This window comes from Ranitomeya imitator, chromosome 1 (genome assembly GCF_032444005.1).
Source record: "Ranitomeya imitator isolate aRanImi1 chromosome 1, aRanImi1.pri, whole genome shotgun sequence".
In the NCBI taxonomy this organism is placed as follows: domain Eukaryota; kingdom Metazoa; phylum Chordata; class Amphibia; order Anura; family Dendrobatidae; genus Ranitomeya; species Ranitomeya imitator.
The window spans coordinates 44,240,940-44,264,110 of NC_091282.1; the positions used below are offsets into that span (position 1 = coordinate 44,240,940).

The following is a 23,171-nucleotide window of genomic DNA, read 5'->3' on the forward strand; positions in this document are numbered from 1 at the left end:
GTTCGAAATGACACAATTCCAATTTACGGTATTATATAGTGTAATCTCCTACGTGTAATTAGAAGACAATGGTCTTTTTATTTCTGCCGGCGTGTTGAAATCCCGATTGCACAAGCGCGTTCATACAGTATTCATTATAACGAGAAACCGTAGGCCGAAATGATTCATCCGCCCAAAATCTGCTTCCACGTTGGCACAACCATCAAACACCGGCCCCGGAGCTACAAAATCGGGAGGAATCGGACTCTCGGAATTCGCAGTGTTCACGTAAATACAATAATTTGTAGGTGTCTAAACATTCTAATTTTTTTATATATATATTTATGCAATATTTAATATTGAGAAACCAAAGAAATATGATAAAATAAAATACAAAACATATAGTTAAAAAATAAAAAAAATAACATCAAATAAATGATTAATTATACCACATCTTTGGGTACTTTGGTTGATGAGCTTGCCCATTAATTTGCACCAGCAACTTTTTATTTTTATTATTAGTATTATACAGTACGATAGTATATACACTATAAACCTATAGGTTCCTAATTGTAGGATCGTAAAAAGAGCAAAAGAAAACTTTTCTTTAACTGGTTTCTACTGCTTTTTTTTTTTCCTTTTGCTTTGTGTCTTGTGTTGTATTTTTTCCTTATTTTTTTTTATTTTTTATTTTTAGACCTGCAATACTTGCCTTCGTCCTACAGATGTCACTGTTGTAATGTTTGTTTATACTAAGCCCTTAGACAATGGTTGTAGTGTCCAATAATTATAAAGGATAACAAATAGGTGTACTTTTTATTTTATTTTTTATTGAATTTTATATTTTATTATATTATTTATTAATGTTTATATGATTTATATTATTTTTATTTATTATTTGTATACTATATATTCATATATTATTTATATTATATCAATTATATTTATGGTTTTTTTTATTGTACTTTTTTATTTCTTATTTTATTGCATTTCAGATTTATTTATATTACTTATAATTATATAGTTTATTTTATTTATATTATTTATATATTATTTATATACTATTTAGTCAGATATATTATTTATTATCAATAATATTTACATTATTTTCAATTTTTATTGTCCTTTTGTTTTATTTATTTTTGTCATTGGATTTTAGCTTGAATTATATATAGTGTTAATAATAATAATAATAATATATATATATATATATATATATATATATATATATATATACATAATTTGTCTCATTTATATAAATTAATGTCGTGCCCCCCATTTTGTACGCCAGTCTTGAGTTTGGACATGTTACCCCTTTAAGGGGCTGGGGTAGAATAGGGGGAAAATACTTCTCTGCTAAGTTCCAACCAGTTTTCAGAGACTCTGTCTAATTGCAGTGGACGATGTGGATGGCGTGAATGTGAGGGGGTACAAATTGCCGCAGGTGGTATTTATGGCCGCCGTATAGAACAGGGGGCCGCATTCACCTATGTAAACCCCAGAACACTGGCAGCTCTGCTACTTTACTGTGCGAATGTCTGCTGCTTTCTAAGGTAAATGTTATTCCACCTATGTCTGCCCCTTCATTAAAACGTACTAAATTATTGGCGAGATTGTGAAAGTTTTATCCCCCACCCCCACCCCGAGCGATCCTAGACGGAGCGCACAAGACCCCATTAATGAGCGGAGTATACTGCCCGGTATTCATGGCGAGTGCAGGGATTGATGCCACTTCACTGCGCCATGTGCAACTTCTAAAGCCCCCAATAAAGTCTGTGTCTTCAGGCGACTTTCCTCGTAGGCCGAGCGCATAATCGTGTGTTAATTTAATTAACATCCACGTTACAAAGTCCCTCTCCCCTCCCCCGCACTGGCCCACAAGTCGCTTTTTATGCCCCAGTCTGATGTCCTGTTAATGTTGTGGGCTGAGACACAAACACGTGGGGACGACGGCTCTGTGTATACGGTACATGGATATATCCGGGCCGTGAGGGGGGATGGGCCAGACCGGGCGGAGATATTATACTGAAGTCAGGTGTAACTGATATATAGTTATATGAGTGAGCAACATTCTATCTATCTACGTTTCATCTTCAATGCCCTTGCTGATGGAAGGAGGTTTGCACTCAAAATCTCACGATACATGGCCCCATTCATTCTTTCATGTACCCGGATCAGTCGTCCTGGCCCCTTTGCAGAGAAACAGCCCCAAAGCATGATGTTTCCACCACCATGCTTTACAGTAGGTATGGTGTTTGATGGATGCAACTCAGTATTCTTTTTCCTCCAAACACGACAAGTTGTGTTTCTACCAAACAGTTCCAGTTTGGTTTCATCAGACCATAGGACATTCTCCCAAAACTCCTCTGGATCATCCAAATGCTCTCTAGCAAACTTCAGACGGGCCCGGACATGTACTGGCTTAAGCAGTGGGACACGTCTGGCACTGCAGGATCTGAGTCCATGGTGGCGTAGTGTGTTACTTATGGTAGGCCTTGTTACATTGGTCCCAGCTCTCTGCAGTTCATTCACTAGGTCCCCCCGCGTGGTTCTGGGATTTTTGCTCACCGTTCTTGTGATCATTCTGACCCCACGGGGTGGGATTTTGCGTGGAGCCCCAGATGGAGGGAGATTATCAGTGGTCTTGTATGTCTTCCATTTTCTAATTATTGCTCCCACTGTTGATTTCTTCACTCCAAGCTGGTTGGCTATTGCAGATTCAGTCTTCCCAGCCTGGTGCAGGGCTACAATTTTGTTTCTGGTGTCCTTTGACAGCTCTTTGGTCTTCACCATAGTGGAGTTTGGAGTCAGACTGTTTGAGGGTGTGCACAGGTGTCTTTTTATACTGATAACAAGTTTAAACAGGTGCCATTACTACAGGTAATGAGTGGAGGAAAGAGGAGACTCTTAAAGAAGGAGTTACAGGTCTGTGAGAGCCAGAAATCTTGATTGTTTGTTTCTGACCAAATACTTATTTTCCACCATAATATGCAAAAAAAAATGATAAAAAAACAGACAATGTGATTTTCTGGATTTTTTTTCCTCAGTTTGTCTCCCATAGTTGAGGTCTACCTATGATGTAAATTACAGACGCCTCTCATCTTTTTAAGTGGTGGAACTTGTGCTATTGCTGACTGACTAAATACTTTTTTGCCCCACTGTATCTATTATCTATCTATCTATCTAATATCTCTCATCTAATATATAGCATCTATCTATTATCTATCTATTATCTATCTACAGGTGTTTCTCACAAAATTAGAATATCATCAAAAAGTTAATTTATTTCAGTTCTTCAATACAAAAAGTGTAACTCATATAATATATGGAGTCATTACAGACAGAGTGATCTATTTCACGTGTTTATTTCTGTTAATGTTGATGATTATGGCTTACAGCCAATGAGAACCCAGAAGTCATTATCTCAGTAAATTAGAATACTTTATAACACCAGCTTGAAAAATGATTTAAAAATCCGAAATGTTGTCCTACTGAAATGTATGTTCAGTAAATGCACTCAATACTTGGTCAGGCTCCTTTTGCATCAATTACTGCATCAATGCGGCGTGGCATGGAGGCGATCAGCCTGTGGCACTGCTGAGGGGTTATGGAAGCCCAGGTTGCTTTGATAGCAGCCTTCAGCTCGTCTGCATTGTTGGGTCTGATGTCTCATCTTCTTCTTGACAATACTCCATAGATTCTCTATGGGGTTAAGGTCAGGCGAGTTTGCTGCCAATCAAACACAGTGATACTGTTGTTTGTACACCAGGTATTGGTACTTTTGGCAGTGTGGACAGGTGCCAAGTCCTGCTGGAGAATGACATTTCCATCTCCAAAAAGCTTGTCGGCAGAGGGAAGCATGAAGTGCTCTAAAATGTCCTGGTAGACGGCTGTGCTGACTTTGGTCTTAATAAAACACAGTGGACCTACACCAGCAGATGACATGGCTCCCAAACCATCACTGATGGAGCACTGACCAAGTATTGAGTGCATTTACTGAACATACATTTCGGATTTTAAAATAATCTTTTCAAGCTGGTATTCTAAAGTATTCTAATTTACTGAGATAATGACTTTTGGGTTTTCATTGGCTGTAAGCCATAATCATCAACATTAACAGAAATAAACACCTGAAATAGATCACTCTGTTTGTAGTGACTCTATATAAAATATGAGATTCACTTTTTGTATTAAAGAACTGAAATAAATTAACTTTTTGATGATATTCTAATTTTGTGATATGCACCTGTATCTATCTATTCTATCATCTATCTATCATCTATCTATTATCTATCTATATATTATCTATCTATCTATCTATCTATCTATCTATTATCTATCTATATATTATCTATCTATCTATCTATCTATTATCTATCTATCTATCTATTATCCATCTATTATCTATCTATCTATTATCTATCTATCTATTATCTATTATATATCTATTATCTATCTATCTATCTATTATCTATCTATCTATTATCTATTATATATATATTATCTATCTATTATCTATCTATCTATCTATCTATCTATCTATTATCTATCTATCTATCTATTATCTATCTATCTATTATCTATCTATCTATCTATCTATTATCTATCTATTATCTATCTATTATCTATCTATCTATTATCTATCTATTATCTATCTATCTATCTATCTATCTATCTATTATCTATCTATTATCTATCTATCTATCTATTATCTATCTATGTATTATCTATTTATCTATCAATCGATTATCTATCTACCAAACTCTTCTCTATCAGTGATGAGTGAATATACTCGTTACTCGAGATTTCTCCAGCACGCCACGATTATTTGTGAGTGCTCAGAGATTTAGTTTTTATTGCTGCAGCTGGATGATATACATCAGTTACCCAGACTGAGTACATGTGGGGGTTGCCTTGTTGCTAGGGAATCCCCACATGTAATCAGGCTGGCTAATAGCTGTAAATCATTCAACTGCGGCAAAAAAAACCTAAATCTCCGAGCACTCACAAATACTCGTGGCGTGCTTGAGAAATCTCGAGTAACGAGTATATCCGCTCATCACTATTCTCTATCTATTGCATATCAGTCTAAATATCTTTATTTCCATCTCTTTTTATCTATTTGTCTGTGATTTGTATTTTTCTGATGCTCATCTATTATCTATTTATTAAATTCTCATCACCCAGTCCATTGTCCACACAATAATCTGTGGCCCGTGGACGCGAATCCTCACATCCACCTCTTTCCAGCATCTGCAGCTCCTCTTTTCATTAGCCAGCCGTGCGTGACATCACATGTGTATCATGCTGCAACAATGACATCACCCAGGCTGGCTAATCAAACATAGAGGCATGGATGCCGGAAGATATGGAGCTGTCCACCAGCCAAAGATTACTGTGTGCATGATGGACTGGGCTGTGCAAATCAATTCTCATATCTATTACCTATTTATCTATTATTTATCTATCATCTATCTATTATCTATCATCTATCTATTATCTATCTATCTATTATCTATCTATCTATTATCTATCATCTATCTATTATCTATGTATCATCTATCTATTATCTATCTATCTATCTATCTATCTATCTATCTATTATCTATCTATTATCTATCTATCTATCTATCTATTATCTATCTATCTATCTATTATATATTATCTATCTATCTATCTATCTATCTATCTATCTATCTATCTATCTATTATCTATCTATTATCTATTATCTATCTATCTATCTATTATCTATCTATCTATTATATATTATCTATCTATCTATCTATTATCTATCTATTATATATTATCTATCTATCTATCTATCTATTATCTATCATCAATCTATTATCTATCTATTATCTATCTATTGATCTATTATATATTTATCTGTTATCTATCTATCTATTATCTATCTATCTATCTATCTATCTATCTATCTATCTATCATCTATCTGTTATCTATCTATCTATTATCTATCTATCTATCTATCTATTATCTATCATCTATCTGTTATCTATCTATCTATTATCTATCTAGTTTCTATCTATTATATATCTATTATCAATCTATCATCTATCTATCTATCTATCTATCTATCTATCTATCTATCTATCTATCTATTATATATTATCTATCTATCTATCTATCTATCTATCTATTATATATTATCTATCTATCTATTATATATTATCTATCTATCTATTATCTATCTATTATATATTATCTATCTATCTATCTATCTATCTATCATTTATCTATTATCGATCTATTATCTATTATCTATCTATCATTTATCTATTATCGATCTATTATCTATCTATTATCTATCTATCTTTGTGTCTACATGTCTTTCTTGTGTTTCTCCGTCTCATTCTTCGCCTTCTTCTTCATCATCTATGTTTGTCTAGTCTTATTTCCCATAGAACATTCTGCAGCCTTTGGTTCACCATTTCACCATTTCACCTCCCCATACATACGTGTGTATAAGGACTATGAAGTCGGGGGTCTCCCTATCTGTCCTCTGTATTTCCCCCTCCCTGCATCCTCCTTCCTCCCCTGCTTCCGTTTTTTTTACGTTGTCGCACACCCATTGACCTGTTGTCGCCCGTCCTGGGGGTATAGGACCAGCCGGGTGGTGGAGAGGTTACGACCGTGATCCTGTCACACTGACATCTAACTGTTTCAATGACAAAAAAATCTGCAAAGCATGAAATTGGAATGAAATGTGTGATTATAATTCAAGTACTGTTTACCCAAAGCCCCGGGGACTTTGGGAATAAATACAGAGCAAGTGAGTTAGATAAACCTCTGCTTATTCCTTATGCTGTTCTATGGGGGGGGCGGGTAGAACTTTCTATGCGGAAACTTTTTTTTGTTGCTGGCAAAATTCGCCATTTATTTGCTTCTTCTCTTCCGCCTTTTGCTACCACGCGACGCTGTTAGGAAATAGGTATTGTGAATTATTAAAGTTGATTCTAGGAGAATAGCTCTACGCTCGGATGCCATTTATTTCGGCATATGCAAATGATTTAGTTTCATTTGGGATGAGTTCCCAGGAGCCCTACTTTCCTAGGATGATCAGAATTTGGCAAGCGCCAGCTAGCATGCTTTTCTTTTTTTTTTTTTTTTTTCCTTTTTTTTTCAAATTTTTTTTCTTTGGGGGGGGGGGATTGGAGGTAATTTGGTACAGTATCAAGAATATAAAGGCCTTTGGTTTCCCCCTCTTATGATTTGTGAGAGATTTATTAATAAACACGGGAAAAAAAAAGGTTCCAAGATTTGCGTCCACGTAATGTCGTCTGATCGTCGTTATCGACGAGGGATTTTTGTTCTTTTCAAGTGCGGTCAATTTTGGCTTCTTCTTTTTCCAGATGAATAGCCGGGATGCTTCTAGTATTATCCCACATAGTACATGGCAAAAACGCTCAAGAAAGGGGAGACTGTTCTCCATTAGTACTCGATTGAAAAATAATAAATAAAAGTGTGAAAAAAATATAGTAAAATATTAATGAAAAGATCTAGGCAAAAAATAACTAGAATATGTAAGAATAAAATTTTTATATATATATATATATATATATATATATATATATTTATATATATAAAATAAAATCTAGAAATATAAGAATAAAATGTAAGAGAAAAATAATAATCCAAAAATGTAGCAAAATAATAAGCAAATAAGAAGAAATAATACTCAAAAGCTGTATGAAAAAAATAAAAATAAGTAAGAAAAATGGAAGAAAAGAATCAAAAGCAAAAAATGGAAGAAAATAAAAAATGTCACGAAAAAATAAGCAAAAATTTTTAGAAAAAAAAGTATAAAAATGTAAGAAAAAAATAATCAAAAACTGTAAGACAAAAATCTAAAAAAAAAAAAAATTGAAGAAAAATTATTAAAAATTGCCAGTGAAAAAATAATATAAAAAATGTAAGAAAAAAATAACGTGAAAATGTAATAAAAATAATAAAAAAAAAAAGTTTATTTTAAAAAAATAATAAAGATAGAGATTATGGTAACAAGGCAAGCTTAATGACTCCGGGCCTGATGAATATAAATGCAGAAATATGTATATATATATATATATATATATATATATATATATATATATATATATATACATACATATATATATATATATATAATTTTTTATATAGTATTTATTATATTGTTTATTTATTTCTATTTTTTTGTGATACTCTACGTTTTATTTGAATTACATGATTGTCTCCTGACATTATAGTCATTTTTTATTAGATTTTTATTTTATATATTTTTTTTTTTCACTTTTATTAAAAAAAAAAATGAAAATCTTGCAGTTGGGAGGAGCAATGCAACATATCTGACTCCTTAGATGTTACATCATCAGATTCACATACCGTACTGGTTCTTTACAGCCGGGCCAGAACACTTTTTTTATTATTATTATTATTATTTATTTATTATTATTTTCACCCCTCCACCCCCCCCCCCCCACCGCATATCCCACCGCCATCCCCCCCCCCTTCTTTCCTTTTCTGAACTGGGTTCCCAAGTAGCTGCGTACAATGCTGGGAGCCTGCCAGGAGCAGAGACAGATGGTATAGTTATTAGATGTGCATCATACGAATCCCTTCCTGCCACTCGCTTTTTAATCAAATTAAAACAAAAAAAAGAAAGAGAGGGAGAGCGAGAGAGAGAGGGGGAGTCAATTAACTGCATTTGTATTCTGCACAATTATGGACCCTCTCCTACTTTCACCCCTAGGCAGTTAAGTGGAAATTTTAAGGGAAAGCAATAAAGGAGGAGGTGTTGGGTGGGGGGGGGGGGGGAGCGAAAAATCCAACATTTCCTCTCCAAAAAAAAAATATGCCAGGAATCTGAAAAAGAACCGGATTCAGACGGATATGCGATTAATTTTTTTATTTTTTTTTATTTAATTTTTTTTTTAAATCCCCCCCCCTATTCAATTATTTATTTTTTTTTTTTTTCATCGATTTAAAGCAAACATGGAAAAGTTGAATCTGTCTTCTTGTATGCACCAGGAAGTACTGGGATGCTTTCCAGAATCGCTGTGGAAAGTTAGCTGTCTTCTGACAGCGAAAAAGAGAGAGCGTAGAGAAGAAGAAGAGAGCTAGCCACCTCCTCTTATCCACCCCCTCCCAAACGTCAGGAATGGTCTCTCCCTGCTTTGCATATTCACCATGCTTGGCCTGGCCATATGGGAAAATGCAAGTGAAGGAATTGTTGTGAAAAAAAGGGACAGCAGAGTTAGAAATAAAAAGTTGTAAAGAGTGGGTACCGAAGAGGAAAAAAAAAAAAAGAGAGAACCCGACGCTATGTATTGCGCGTACCCAATCCCCGGACTGGGAGGAAACTCTTTGATGTACTACTATAATGGGAAAGCGGTAAGAGAAGTCTGTAATTAAAGGTGTAATTTTGACAAGTTTTATTTGTGGTGGGAATGTGGATCGCACGGATGATGGAAAGGATGAGAGTGCGACTGCTGTGCTGTGTCTCTTCCCCACCGTCCCCGTCTCCTCCCGTCCAGTCTCCGCTTTGTGGTCGACCCTTTCTATATTTGCATGCGTCCGTATAATATTTACGTAAACGTATCATCATCACCTCTCCGTTCCGGCTCTGCGACATTGTCGTAAATCATATTCGTGCTTAGCGTCAAATCTGACAACTTGTAGCTCACGCAATGTATCCAGTTCTCCGTAAGAATATGTCTCTTGTTACTTTTGTATCCAAAAAAAAAAAATGTATTTGTTCCATATTGGAAAAAGCTTTAAAAAAAATTAATAGAATTTGTTATTTCCTTTTTTTTTTATATTGGTTTATGCAGAATAGAAAGTTTTCTATTTGTTTGTTTTTTGTTTGTTTTTTGTACTTCTTTTTTATTTATTTATTGTGATATTTCCAGTTTGTTTCTTTGTACTTCTTGTTCTTGTTTATTTATTTATTTGTGACATTTCCAGGAGTGTTGAGTTCACTGTACAATTGGCACAAGTGTGGTTTTGTATTATTATTATTATTATTATTTGTCCTGTTTTGTGAGGTTTTCCTTCTCGGAAAGAGAGGAGAGAGGAAATCTGGGGAAAAAATTTGGCAGGGAGACCGGTTAAAGAGACGACAGACAGGGTGGAAGGGGAGAGCGATGTGCTAGACACACGGCAGGAAAAAAAAACTATCCGTGCGAGGAAAGGGAGAATATTCTGCAAAATGTTATGTGAGACGCCGATATGAAATGTACATTTTGAATATTTAGGGGATTAGAATGTTTTTTTTTGTGTTTTGTATTTATTTATTTTTTTTGTAAACTCTCGCAGTGCACGTATGTGCGATTACAGAAGTATGTGTGGCATTTGGCTCCCTGGTTCAGCTGCAGGTTTTTCTGTTACCATCTGGAAGTTGATTTTCCCTTCGCCCCTTGTGCCCCGTGCCATGGGAAAGAAAAGGGATTTTCGATTACGAAAAGGGGGGCAAAAAAAAAAAAAAAGAAAAGCAACACAAAAACAACATGTGTAAAAGCAATGTCACAGTGACAACCAGGCAGCCACTAGTTCACATTTGTATGGGGGGGGGTTTACCCTGTCACTTCATCAGGTCCTTGAACGGTGCCCAGGTCAGGGGCAAGAGGCCAAAAGGAAAGGGCTGCGGGCATATTGTCCGGCTAGGCCTACTAAGCTCTGAGGAGCATGGATCAATGATAGGTTATCAAAGTATTGGGAAAGGAAGGAAGGAAGGAAGGAAGAAAGAAAGGAAGAAAGAAAGAAAGGAAGGAAGGAAGGAAGGAAGGAAGGAAGGAAGAAAGAAAGGAAGAAAGAAAGGAAGGAAGGAAGGAAGGAAGGAAGGAAGGAAGGAAGGAAGGAAGGAAGGAAGGAAGGAAGGAAGGAAGGAAGGAAGGAAGGAAGGAAGGAAGAAAGGAAGGAAGGAAGGAAGGAAGGAAGGAAGGAAGGAAGGAAGGAAGGAAGAAAGAAAGAAGATGGATACATAGAATAATGAAGGAAAGAGAAAGAAAGAGAGAAAGAAAGATAAAGAGAAAGAAAGAGATTGAGAAAGAAAGAAAGATAAAGAAAGGATAGATAGATAGATAGATAGATAGATAGATAGATAGATAGATAGATAGATAGATAGAAGAAAGAAAGAAAGAAAGGAAGGAAGGAAGGAAGGAAGGAAGGAAGGAAGGAAGGAAGGAAGGAAGGAAGGAAGGAAGGAAGGAAGAAAGAAAGAAGATGGATACATAGAATAATGAAGGAAAGAGAAAGAAAGAGAGAAAGAAAGAAAAAGAGAAAGAAAGATTGAGAAAGAAAGAAAGATAAAGAAAGGATAGATAGATAGATAGATAGGAGAAAGAAAGAAAGAAAGAACAAGAAAGAAAGAGAGAAAGAGAGAGAAATAAAATAGATAGATAATAGATATGATAGATAGATAGATAGATAGATAGATAGATAGATAGATAGATAGATAGATAGATATGAGAAAGAAAGAAAGACAGAAAGAGAAAGAAAAAGAAAGAGAAAAAGAAAGATGAAGTCAGAGAAATTGCAAAAAAAAAAAAATCAATGGCGGCCAGTGCAGTGCAGAAAATGAAAAATGTAAAAAAATAAATAAATCTGCCATTTTTATATTTGTGACCCAACCATCTTTATATTTTAGTTTTTTTTTTTCCGGTGGCGGTCGATCGGTGCCAAAGCCTGACCGCAGGCCTGTAAACCGTGAGGGTCTCTCTCCGTCGAAGCAAATTCTATACCGTTCTATAAAACTCGTCCGCGCGACAAACAGATTTTTTGTTTCTCATGGAGCGGGCATTGTTCTGGCAGGGATTTCGCATTGTACGATTTTTTGATATTGTGCCAGGCATCTTGCAGGGAATGTGGATGCCATGCGTGTGCCCGCTAGAAATGTATTTCGCAGCCTCTGGTCTTTTTCTGTATGTTCTTTCCTGTGACTTCTCGCTTTCCCGCTATGATTGGGCTCACCTATAGATGATATAGTGCCCCCTATAAACTTTGTAGGCCCCTCATTAGTCTGCGTGTATAATTATTGCCATCTATATGTTGGTATTTGTCCTCGACTCCTTGAGCTTTTATCTTTTATACTGATCTCATCGTTCCTACACTTTACTGAATGAAAGGAAGAAAAAAAATGTTCCCAAATTCTTTTTTAAATGTTACAAAAATAATAATTGACCCCGAGGTTCCATTTTGTTCGTCTTTGCACCGTTTCTCCCTGTGTTGAGGAATTTCAAGGCATCACTGATCAATCCTTCCACTGTGAGAACCTGCTGGTGTCATTACAGTACGTTCCTGGTAACTGCATGCACCATACAGATGTAGCAGAGCTCAGATTGCCCTTTCACAGTGCGCATTAATGATACCTCTGTGACCTAAAAGTCGTTTTAGTTGAGGCCCTTTTAGGAATCGCCACCTATCATGATGCATTTTGCCAAGCAGCATACTCAGCCCTGCTACATCTGCCTCCCTCATGGCCCTCTTGTGTTGCGGCAGCCTCATAACAGGGCTGTAATTCATCGGAGTCCTCTGTCACAGGCTCCTTATGACGTGTGATGCGGTTTAAGAACATAAGATTTTGACCTTATTGTAAGGAAGCGTCCTCGGTCACACAGGGGTCCCGGGATTTGCATCTGGATAGTGTCACTGATGATTGGGGCCCATGGCTCCTCCAGGGGATTTTGGACCTTTTCTGCACCTAAGCGGTTACGATCGTCCATCACAAATATGCGCACAACTTATATCATTTGAACAAAGCTACAATTACACTAATTGCCCCTGGGGTTTTTTGTCCTTCCACTAGGAAATCTCACAATATATCTGCATAAGTAACAACAGACAGGGGAAGTGGGGGGTGACAGTCTTGGAATGACAGTCTGAGGAATTACAGTTTGGGGGTGACAGCCTGGGGGTGACAGTCTGGGGGGGCAGTCTAGGGATGACAGTCAAGGGATGACTGTATGGGGGTGACAGTGGGGGATGATAATCTTGGGTGGCAGTCTGGGGATGACAGTCTGGGGGTGGCAGTCTGGGGATGATAGTCTGTGGGTGGCAGTAGGGGATGATAGTCTAAGGGTGGCAGTGGGGGATGATAGTCTGTAGGTGACAGTCTGGGGGGACAGTCTGGGGGTGGCAGTCTGGGGATGATAGTCTAAGGGTGGCAGTGGGGGATGATAGTCTGTAGGTGACAGTCTAGGGGACAGTCTGGGGTTTCAGTCTGGGGATAATAGTCTGTGGGTGGCAGTAGGGGATGATAGTCTAAGGGTGGCAGGGGGGATGATAGTCTGTAGGTGACAGTCTGGGGGGACAGTCTGGAGGTGACAGTCTAGGGATGATAGTTTGTGGGTGGCAGTGGGGGATAATAGTCTAAGGGTGGCAGTGGGGGGTGATAGTCTGTGGGTGACAATCTGGGGGGAACAGTCTGGGAGTGACAGTCTGGGGATGATAGACTGGGGGGTGACAGTCTGTTGGTGACAGTCTGTTGGTGACAGTCAGGGGATGACAGTCTGGGGGGGACAGTCAGGGGGTGACAGTCTGGGGGGACAGTCTAGGAGTGGCAGTGGGGGATGACAGTTTGGGGGGATAGTCTGAGGATGACAGTCTAGGGGTGACAGTCTGGGGGTCTCAGCTCACCTCTCCAGATGAAATAATTACCTTCTTATACTGCAGAAATTATTTAGAATAAGACACAAACGGTTCATATACAGAACATATAAGATCACTAGTATGTGTGTATATGTTCAATGTGTGCATGCACATGTATGCATAAACTCAATGTGTGTGTATATCTATCTATGTGTGTGTATGTATGTGTGTGTATATATCTATGTGTGTATGTATAGATATCTGTAAATATGTGTGCATGTACATATTATGTACATGTTGTATGTAATTACTGTATGTGTGTAACTATATATGCGTGTGTATATGTGTATGTATATATGTGTGTTGTATTTGTACAGTGTATATGCCTATGTGTACATATAATAACATATATATGTGAATTTAAATAATGTATGTATATATATTTGTGTGTATGTCTACGTGTACATATTTGTGTATGTAATTACTGTATGTGTGTGAGATATATATATATATAACTACATGTGTATATGTACATTCTGCATGTGTGTATATTAATGTGTGTGCACATATATGTATATGTGCATATGCGTATGTATATATATATATATATATATATATGTGTGTGTGTGGTTTGAATCTGTCTGTACAGTGTATATGTATGTGTGTGTCTGTATAGTTATTCCTTTGAATGCTCAGTAATGGCACCCGTAGTGTGTTATGTTGCATGTATGGCGTGTATAGTATGATTGTGTATATACGGTATGTGCAAGGTATGTACATGTGTACCATTACATAGTGTATACATACTGCATACAGTATATATTTGTGCCTGTGTATAGATATGACGATGTACGGGATGATATCAGCCATACTATAAAGCCGCACTACAATGCTTTGATAGCAGTAATGGCGCCCATGATGATGCTTTTATCGTCTTCCTTTTGACCTCGGCTGTTTATTAGGACGGTGATGGCGGGTTCACATATCACATTTATTGCCGTTTTCCCCCCCCTCACGCCCTCTGTAACGCCATTAATGGGGGTCACGCAGGCGTTGTTGCTCCGTCTTGGAGATGATTGGTGGAAGCGTTTGCCACGTTTGGCCCCACTGTTCTTCTTTTGCTGTCGGGGGCATCGCAGACGTGTAATGGCGTTACAAACCTTTCTCACTGTCAGGAAATTGGGCTGAAGAAAAGTTTGTTTCCTGTTGGAGCAGAAATGTGTTTCTCATTTAATGTGTTTATGGTAACGGATGAAGTTCCTGCATTTTGTGTCCTTTCTTGTTTTTCTTTGTATTTGGGACAGCACCATGTTGTCACCGGTGTAGGATTCACACCAGGCCTTGCTGTGAGCACCTCTACTGGCACAGGCTGATATGCAGGTACTGTATCTTTAAGAGGCGGGTTTTATTGAAAAAGATAAGTGTCAGGTGTAGCAGAGCTGGGATGGTTAGCTGTAGCAGAGCTGTGTTTGCCATACTGTGTATATTTGTTACCTGTGATTTTGTCAGCTGCAGGATCCCCCAGTCTGCAGTGCTGAGTGTGTCAGATATACTGTAGGTTAGCTGTGTTTGTCATCTGCAGGATGGATGGGCTCGTTATATGAGGCAGAGCTGTATTTGGGTCAGATGTGGCCATTTTCAGATACGATATAATGGAGCTTGTCATTAGGCACCTAAAGGATTCCAGTTATCCTTCAGATCTATGGTGCACAGTGATAATATGGGCACCCGTGTACACCAGTGACTCCACCACATACACAGCACATATCCATACATCCACATCATCCATACATACATCCACACATCATCCATACATACATCAACACATCATCCATACATATATCCATACAGCCACATCATCCATACGTACATACATCCACAAACACATCCATACATCCACACATCATCCATACATACATCCACACATCATCCATACATCAACAAACCATCCATATGTCCATACATCCACACACATCCATACATCATCCATATGTCCATACATCCACATACACACACACACACACACATATATATCCATCCACAGATGCAGACATCCTTACATACACATCCATAGATCCACACATCCATCCATACATACAGTACATCAATCCTTGCGATACACAAATCCACACATATAGCCATCCTTACATACACACACAGCCATCCATCCACACTTCCATCCTTACATAGATCCATACATATACACATGCAGCCTAATATACACACACATTCATACATCCACACATACTGTACATACACACATGCATTCTTACATACACACACATCCATCCATATATACATCCATAAGCCCATACATACACAACACACACACACATCCATATATACACACATACATCATACAAACACACACATCCATATGCATCCTTACATACACGCCCATCAATACATACGTAGACACATACATACACACATATATGCACACATCCAGCCTAAAATACACACACATTCATACATCCACACTTCCTTACATACATACATCCATATAAACATACATCAGTACACATATGCACACATCCAAACATACATACACACATACAGCCTAATGCAGTGGGGGAAAAAAAGTATTTAGTCAGGCACCAATTGTGCAAGTTCTCCCACTTAAAAACATGAGCGAGGCCTGTAATTGACGTCATAGGTAGACCACAACTGAGAGTCACAATGAGAAAACAAATCCAGAAAATCACCTTGTCTGATTTGGTAAAAAAATTTTTGCAAATTATGGTGGAAAATAAGTATTTGGTCATTAACAAAAGTTCATCTCAATATTTTGAAATATATCCTTTGTTGGCAATGACAGAGGTCAAACGTTTTCTGTAAGTCTTCACAAGGTTGCCACACACTGTTGTTGGTATGTTGGCCCATTCCTCCATGCAGATCTCCTCTAGAGCAGTGATGTTTTTGGCTTTTCGCTTGGCAACACGGACTTTCAACTCCCTCCAAAGGTTTTCTGTGGGGTTAAGATCTGGAGACTTGCTAGGCCACTCCAGGACCTTCATATGCTTCATACAAAGCCACTCCTTTGTTGCCCTGGCGGTGTGCTTGGGATCGTTATCATGCTGAAAGACCCAGCCACGTTTCATCTTCAATGAAACATGGCCCCATTCATTCGTTCATGTACACGGATCAGTCGTCCTATCCCCTTTGCAGAGAAACAACCCCAAAGCATGATGTTGCCACCCCCATGCTTCACAGTAGGTATGGTGTTCTTTGAATGCAACTCAGCATTCTGTCTCCTTCAAATACGACGAGTTTTGTTTTTTCCAAACAGTTCTACTTTGGTTTCATCAGACCACATGACACTCTCCCAATACTCTTGCGGATAATCCAAATGCTCTTTAGCAAACTTCAGACGGGCCCGGACATATACTGGCTTAATCAGGGGGCATGTCTGGCACTGCAGAATCTGAGTCCCTGGCGGCGTAGTGTGTTACTGATGGTAGCCTTTGTTACGGTGGTCCCAGTTCTATGCAGGTCATTCACTAGGTCCCCCATGTGGTTCTGGGATTTTTGCTCACCATTCATGTGATCATTTTGACCCCACAGAGTGAGCTCTTGCATGGAGCCCCAGATCGAGGGAGATTATCAGTGGGCTTGTATGTCTTCCATTTTCTAATTATTGCTCCCACTGTTGATTTCTTCACTCCAAGCTGGTTGGCTATTGCAGATTCAGTCTTCCCAGCCTGGTGCAGGGCTACAATTTTGTTTCTGGTGTCCTTTGACAGCTCTTTGGTCTTCACCATAGTGGAGTTTGGAGTCAGACTGTTTGAGGGTGTGCACAGGTGTCTTTTTATACTGATAACAAGTTTACACAGGTGCCATTACTACAGGTAATGAGTGGAGGACAGAGGAGCCTCTTAAAGAAGAAGTTACAGGTCTGTGAGAGCCAGAAATCTTGATTGTTTTTAGGTGACCAAAAACTCATTTTCCACCATAAAATAAATCTTGCCAAATCAGACAAGGTGATTTTCTGGATTTGTTTTCTCGTTTTGCCTCTCATAGTTGTGGTCTACCTATGATGTCAGCTACAGGCCTCTCTCATCTTTTTAAGTGGGAGAACTTGCACAATTGGTGGCTGACTAAATACTTTTTTCCCCACTGTATACACACATCCTTCCATACACTCATATATTCATACATACACACATATACAGATACACACATCCATACAACAATATACACACATACGTACTGTACATACATCCCTACATACACATATTCATCAATACATACATATTACACACATCTATCCATCCATTCACACACACACACACGCACACATACATAGATACACACATACATCCATTCAGACATCCACACATCATAGATGGTTACAAATATCTATCAGCATTGACAGTAAATGTAAATCTCCTGATTAATAGAATTATTTCTTATATGATACTGATGGCTACTATAAGATGGTTATAAGTAGTGTTGAGCGATACCGTCCGATACTTGAAAGTATCGGTATCGGATAGTATCGGCCGATACCCGAAAAATATCGGATATCGCCGATACCGATATCCGATACCAATACAAGTCAATGGGACATCAAGTATCGGAAGGTATTCTCATGGTTCCCAGGGTCTGAAGGAGAGGAAACTCTCCTTCAGGCCCTGGGATCCATAGGGATGTGTAAAATAAAGAATTAAAATAAAAAATATTGATATATTTACCTCTCCGGCGGCCCCTGAACTCAGCGCGGGTAACCGGCAGGCTTCTTTGTTCAAAATCAGCGCATTTAGGACCTGAGAATCACGTCCCGGCTTCTGATTGGTCGCGGGCCGCCCATGTGACCGCCACGCGACCAATCACAAGCCGCTACGTCTTTGAAAGTCATTAACGCGCTCATTTTTAAAAATGAGCGCGTTAATAGCTTGCGGTGACGTCGCGGCTTGTGATTGGTCGCGTGGCCGCGACCAATCACAAGCCGCTACGTCTTTGAAAGCCATTAACGCGCTCATTTTTAAAAATGAGCGCGTTAATAGCTTGCGGTGACGTCGCGGCTTGTGATTGGTCGCGTGGCCGCGACCAATCACAAGCCGCTACGTCTTTGAAAGCCATTAACGCGCTCATTTTTAAAAATGAGCGCGTTAATAGCTTGCGGTGACGTCGCGGCTTGTGATTGGTCGCGTGGCCGCGACCAATCACAAGCCGCTACATCTTTGAAAGCCATTAACGCGCTCATTTTTAAAAATGAGCGCGTTAATAGCTTGCGGTGACGTCGCGGCTTGTGATTGGTCGCGTGGCCGCGACCAATCACAAGCCGCTACGTCTTTGAAAGTCATTAACGCGCTCATTTTGAAAAATGAGCGCGTTAATAGCTTGCGGTGACGTCGCGGCTTGTGATTGGTCGCGGCCACGCGACCAATCACAAGCCGCCACGTCTTTGAAAGCCATTAACGCGCTCATTCTTAAAAATGAGCGTGTTAATAGCTTGCGGTGACGTCGCGACCAATCACAAGCCGCTACGTCTTTGAAAGCCATTAACGCGCTCATTTTTAAAAATGAGCGCGTTAATAGCTTGCGGTGACGTCGCGGCTTGTGATTGGTCGCGTGGCGGTCACATGGGCGGCCCGCGACCAATCAGAAGCCGGGACGTGATTCTCAGGTCCTAAATGCGCTGATTTTGAACAACGAAGCCTGCCGGTTACCCGCGCTGAGTCCAGGGGCCGCCGGAGAGGTAAATATATCAATATTTTTTATTTTAATTCTTTATTTTACACATCTCTATGTATCCGATACCGATACCACAAAAGTATCGGATCTCGGTATCGGAATTCCAATACCGCAAGTATCGTCCGATACCCGATACTTGCGGTATCGGAATGCTCAACACTAGTTATAAGATACATTGTCACCTTGGTGAATCCATAGTTGGACTGATGGATGGTTAACAGTTAGGACCCGGGATGGATATGAGACAGACAGTATGGGACGATAATATAGATAGGGTGGATGTGTCCCAATCCAATGTTCCCACAGTCCCTATCCCTATTCCCTACTGTACACTCCCTTTGGCAAAACTAATGTGTATTTAGTCCTGTCAATAAAGCTTCATTGACTATACAGATAGATAATAGATAATAGATAGATAAATAATAGATATATAGATAATAGATAGATAATAGATAGATAGATAATAGATAGATAGATAGATAGATAGATAATAGATAGATAGATAGATAGATAGATAGATAGATAGATAGATAGATAGATAATAGATAGATAGATAATAGCTAGATAATAGATAGATAATAGATAGATAATAGATAGATAGATAATAGATAGATAGATAATAGATAGATAGATAGATAGATAGATAATAGATAGATAGATAATAGCTAGATAATAGATAGCTAGATAATGGATAGATAGATAATAGATAATTGATTAATAGATAGATAGATAAATAGATAGATGATAGATAATGGTAGACAGATAGATAGATGGATAGATAATAGATAGATAGATAGATAGATAGATAGATAGATAATAGATAGATAATAGATAGATAGATAGATAGATGATAGATAGATAATAGATAATAGATAGATAATAGATAGATGATAGATAGATGATAGATAGATAATAGATAGATAATAGATATATAATAGATAGATAGATAGATAGATAGATAGATAATAGATATATAATAGATAGATAGATAGATAGATGATAGATAGATAGATAATAGATAATAGATAATAGATAGATGATAGATATATAATAGATAGATAGATAGATAGATAGATAGATGATAGATAGATAGATAGATAATAGATAGATAAATAGATAGATAATGATAGATAGATAGATAGATAGATAGATAGATAGATAGATAGAAAGATAGATAGATAATAAATAGATGTATAGATAATAAATAGATAGATAGATAATAGATAATAGATAATAGATAGATAGATAGATAGATAGATGATAGATAGATAGATATAGATAATAGATAGATAGATAGATAGATAGATAGATAGATAATAGATAGATAAATAGATAGATAGATAGATAGATAATGATAGATAGATGATAGATAGATAGATAGATAGATAGATAGATAGATAGATAGATAGATAGATAGAAAGATAGATAGATAATAGATAGATAGATAGATAGATAATAAATAGATAGATAGATAATAGGTAATAGATAGATAGATAGATAGATAGATAGATAATAGATAGATGATAGATGATAGATAGATAGATAGATAGATAGATAGATAGATAGATAGATAGATAGATAGATAGATAGATAGATAGATGATAGAGCCGTTGTCTTCCCATCTGTGTGTATTAGTGGTTGCTATACAGTGATATTATCCCACACTCCTGCATATAATATACAGATGACTTCACTGCTGGACGCTTCCGTCTTTTGGGAATGTTCCGTATAATATAATCCTTCCTTCCTCTGTAGATAATTGCTCTCTTCCGTGTGTCATTTCTGGGAATGTTGCTGTGCCCGGTATATCCCATGCCCCCTGGTGCCAGTCCCTGTGGTGTATGGCTATATCGCGGTGTATGTGGCGGTGATGGAAAGGAGTTAGGTGGTCTTAGGTAAAGCACAGAAAGTCTGGAGTTAGCGGCTCCTCTCTGGGGGCCCGGACTGCGAAGAATAAATGATGCTCGTCCTGAGACCCCTCATTGTATCAGTAATTGCTGGGGGGAGCGGTGCTGCAGCTGTTGGGAAGACCTGTAATGTAATGTAGGCCTGATAAGGCTTTATAAAACCAGCTGGAATCTGGATACAGATGTAGCAGAGCTGAATTTGTCATTTAACCCTTTGGAGCTGCGGCTATTATGCACCTTAATAATTCTGCAATTGAATGTTGGATGATTACCTGCTGTCTTGTATAAAGATACCGTTCTTGCCCAGCACTGCTACCTCCAACATACTTAGCTCTGCTACATCTTCGTTAGCGGCGCAATCCCTGGGATGGGGGGAGTTGGGTTACACCTGTACAGAAGACCTGTCGGTGAGCAAGGTACTCAAATGTATGGCAGGCTAGATGCAGATGTAGCAGAGCTGAGTTTGCCATTTAACCCTTTTATGGCTGTTCCGTTGGATTATTTGCCATTTTTTAGTAAAAGTACAAATACAGTTCAGCTGCACTACATGTAACAAAGTCAGCTCTGCTACATCTACAATCCCTGGGGAAGGCTGGTTGCAGATGTTCAGGAGATCTGATGCTGTGTTTGGTAACATAGGCCTGATAAGCTTTTATCAAGCCAGCTGTATTGCAGGCGGTGCACAGATGTAGCAGAGCTGAGGTTGTTTTCTAGTTCGCAGGTGCAGGAACTTCTCTGCATTGCTCCAGTGTCGTTCAGTGGAGAAAATCCTTGATTTTATTTTCTCGCAAGAAGCCTCAGAATAAAGCAGCATGCTACTTATTTCTCTTTTCTGTGGCAGACCCCTCAAAAATGTGCCCCCTTTTTATTTTTACTGTAACTTGTGAAGAAGGTTGTGGAATCCCTGTTCACACGGGATGGGGACCGTCCTGGGATTTGAAGCAGATTTCCACGCATATTTGTGAAATCTGACTCTTGTGAGAGGAGCCTGATAGACTTCGTTATGCTACATCGAACAAACTTAGCTCTGCTACACGTTCCAAACTTGTTTGCGCAGTCCTATGTAAAATCACAGATTAATTCACCCATAATTCCACCTTGTTTTACCGTGTGACAAAGTCGGCTCTGCTACGTCTAACTCATTTGCTTCTGCATTAGATCATATGAGAGTTTCACCTGCAGTCCTATGTAAAACCACTGATTAGCTATGATGATTCCATCCAGACTCAGATCTGCTCCAGTGCATCTAACAAACTTGCTTGTGCATCAGATTGTATGATACTTTCCCCTGCAGTCCTATGTAAAACCACCAAATTATGTGTCGTGATTGCAAATCGAGTGGCGCTTGGCAACAAACTCAGCTGTACTGCATCCTAAAAACCCTGCTTGTGCATCAGATCATATTACAGTTTCACCTGTCACGACATTCCACATTATGTTGTGCCACGTGACAAACTCAGCACTGCTTCAACCTACAAACTTGTCTGTGCATCAGATCAGATGATGGAATTAGATGCAGTCCTATGTAAAACCACAAATTAGGCTGGTTTCACATTTGCGTTTTAAACGCAAACGCATGTGGTGAAAAAAACGCATGTAAACGCGTTAAAATGCTGCGTTTTTTAGACGCATGCGTTTTTGCATGTTTTAATACAAACGCAGCGTTTTGACGCGTTTACATGCATTTTTTCCTGCGTTTGGTATTTAAAACGCATGATGAGAAGTGTGTGACAGCTGCCAATCATCAAAATCAACAAGAAAACCCACTTTAAACAGAAATAGCTAGGGTTAGGGTTAGGATCCCTAGTAACCCTAGGGATCCTAACCCTAACCCTATCCCTAACCCTAACCCTAACCCTAAGGGATCCTAACCCTAACCCTAACCCTAAGGGATCCTAACCCTAACCCTATCCCTAACCCTAACCCTAAGGAATCCTAACCCTAACCCTAAGGGATCCTAACCATAACCCTAACCCTAAGGGATCCTAACCATAACCCTAACCCT

The 23,171-nt window shown here is 38.4% G+C and overlaps 1 protein-coding gene across 11 annotated transcripts in view; it reads left to right on the plus strand.

Moving 5' to 3' along the window:
• Positions 1-23,171, plus strand: part of TCF4 (transcription factor 4) — a 581,252-nt gene that overhangs the window by 383,677 nt on the left and 174,404 nt on the right. Inside the window, exon 1 of one of the 11 annotated variants that reach the window (XM_069746021.1) lies at positions 9,078-9,368. The exons of 9 other annotated variants lie outside the window; for them this stretch is intronic. In XM_069746021.1, coding sequence (XP_069602122.1) covers positions 9,300-9,368 — 69 coding nt within the window. In that variant the 5' untranslated portion in view covers positions 9,078-9,299. Of the gene's footprint in view, positions 1-9,077; positions 9,369-23,171 lie in introns of those variants that run through there. One more of the 11 variants, XM_069746020.1, reaches the window with a different exon arrangement.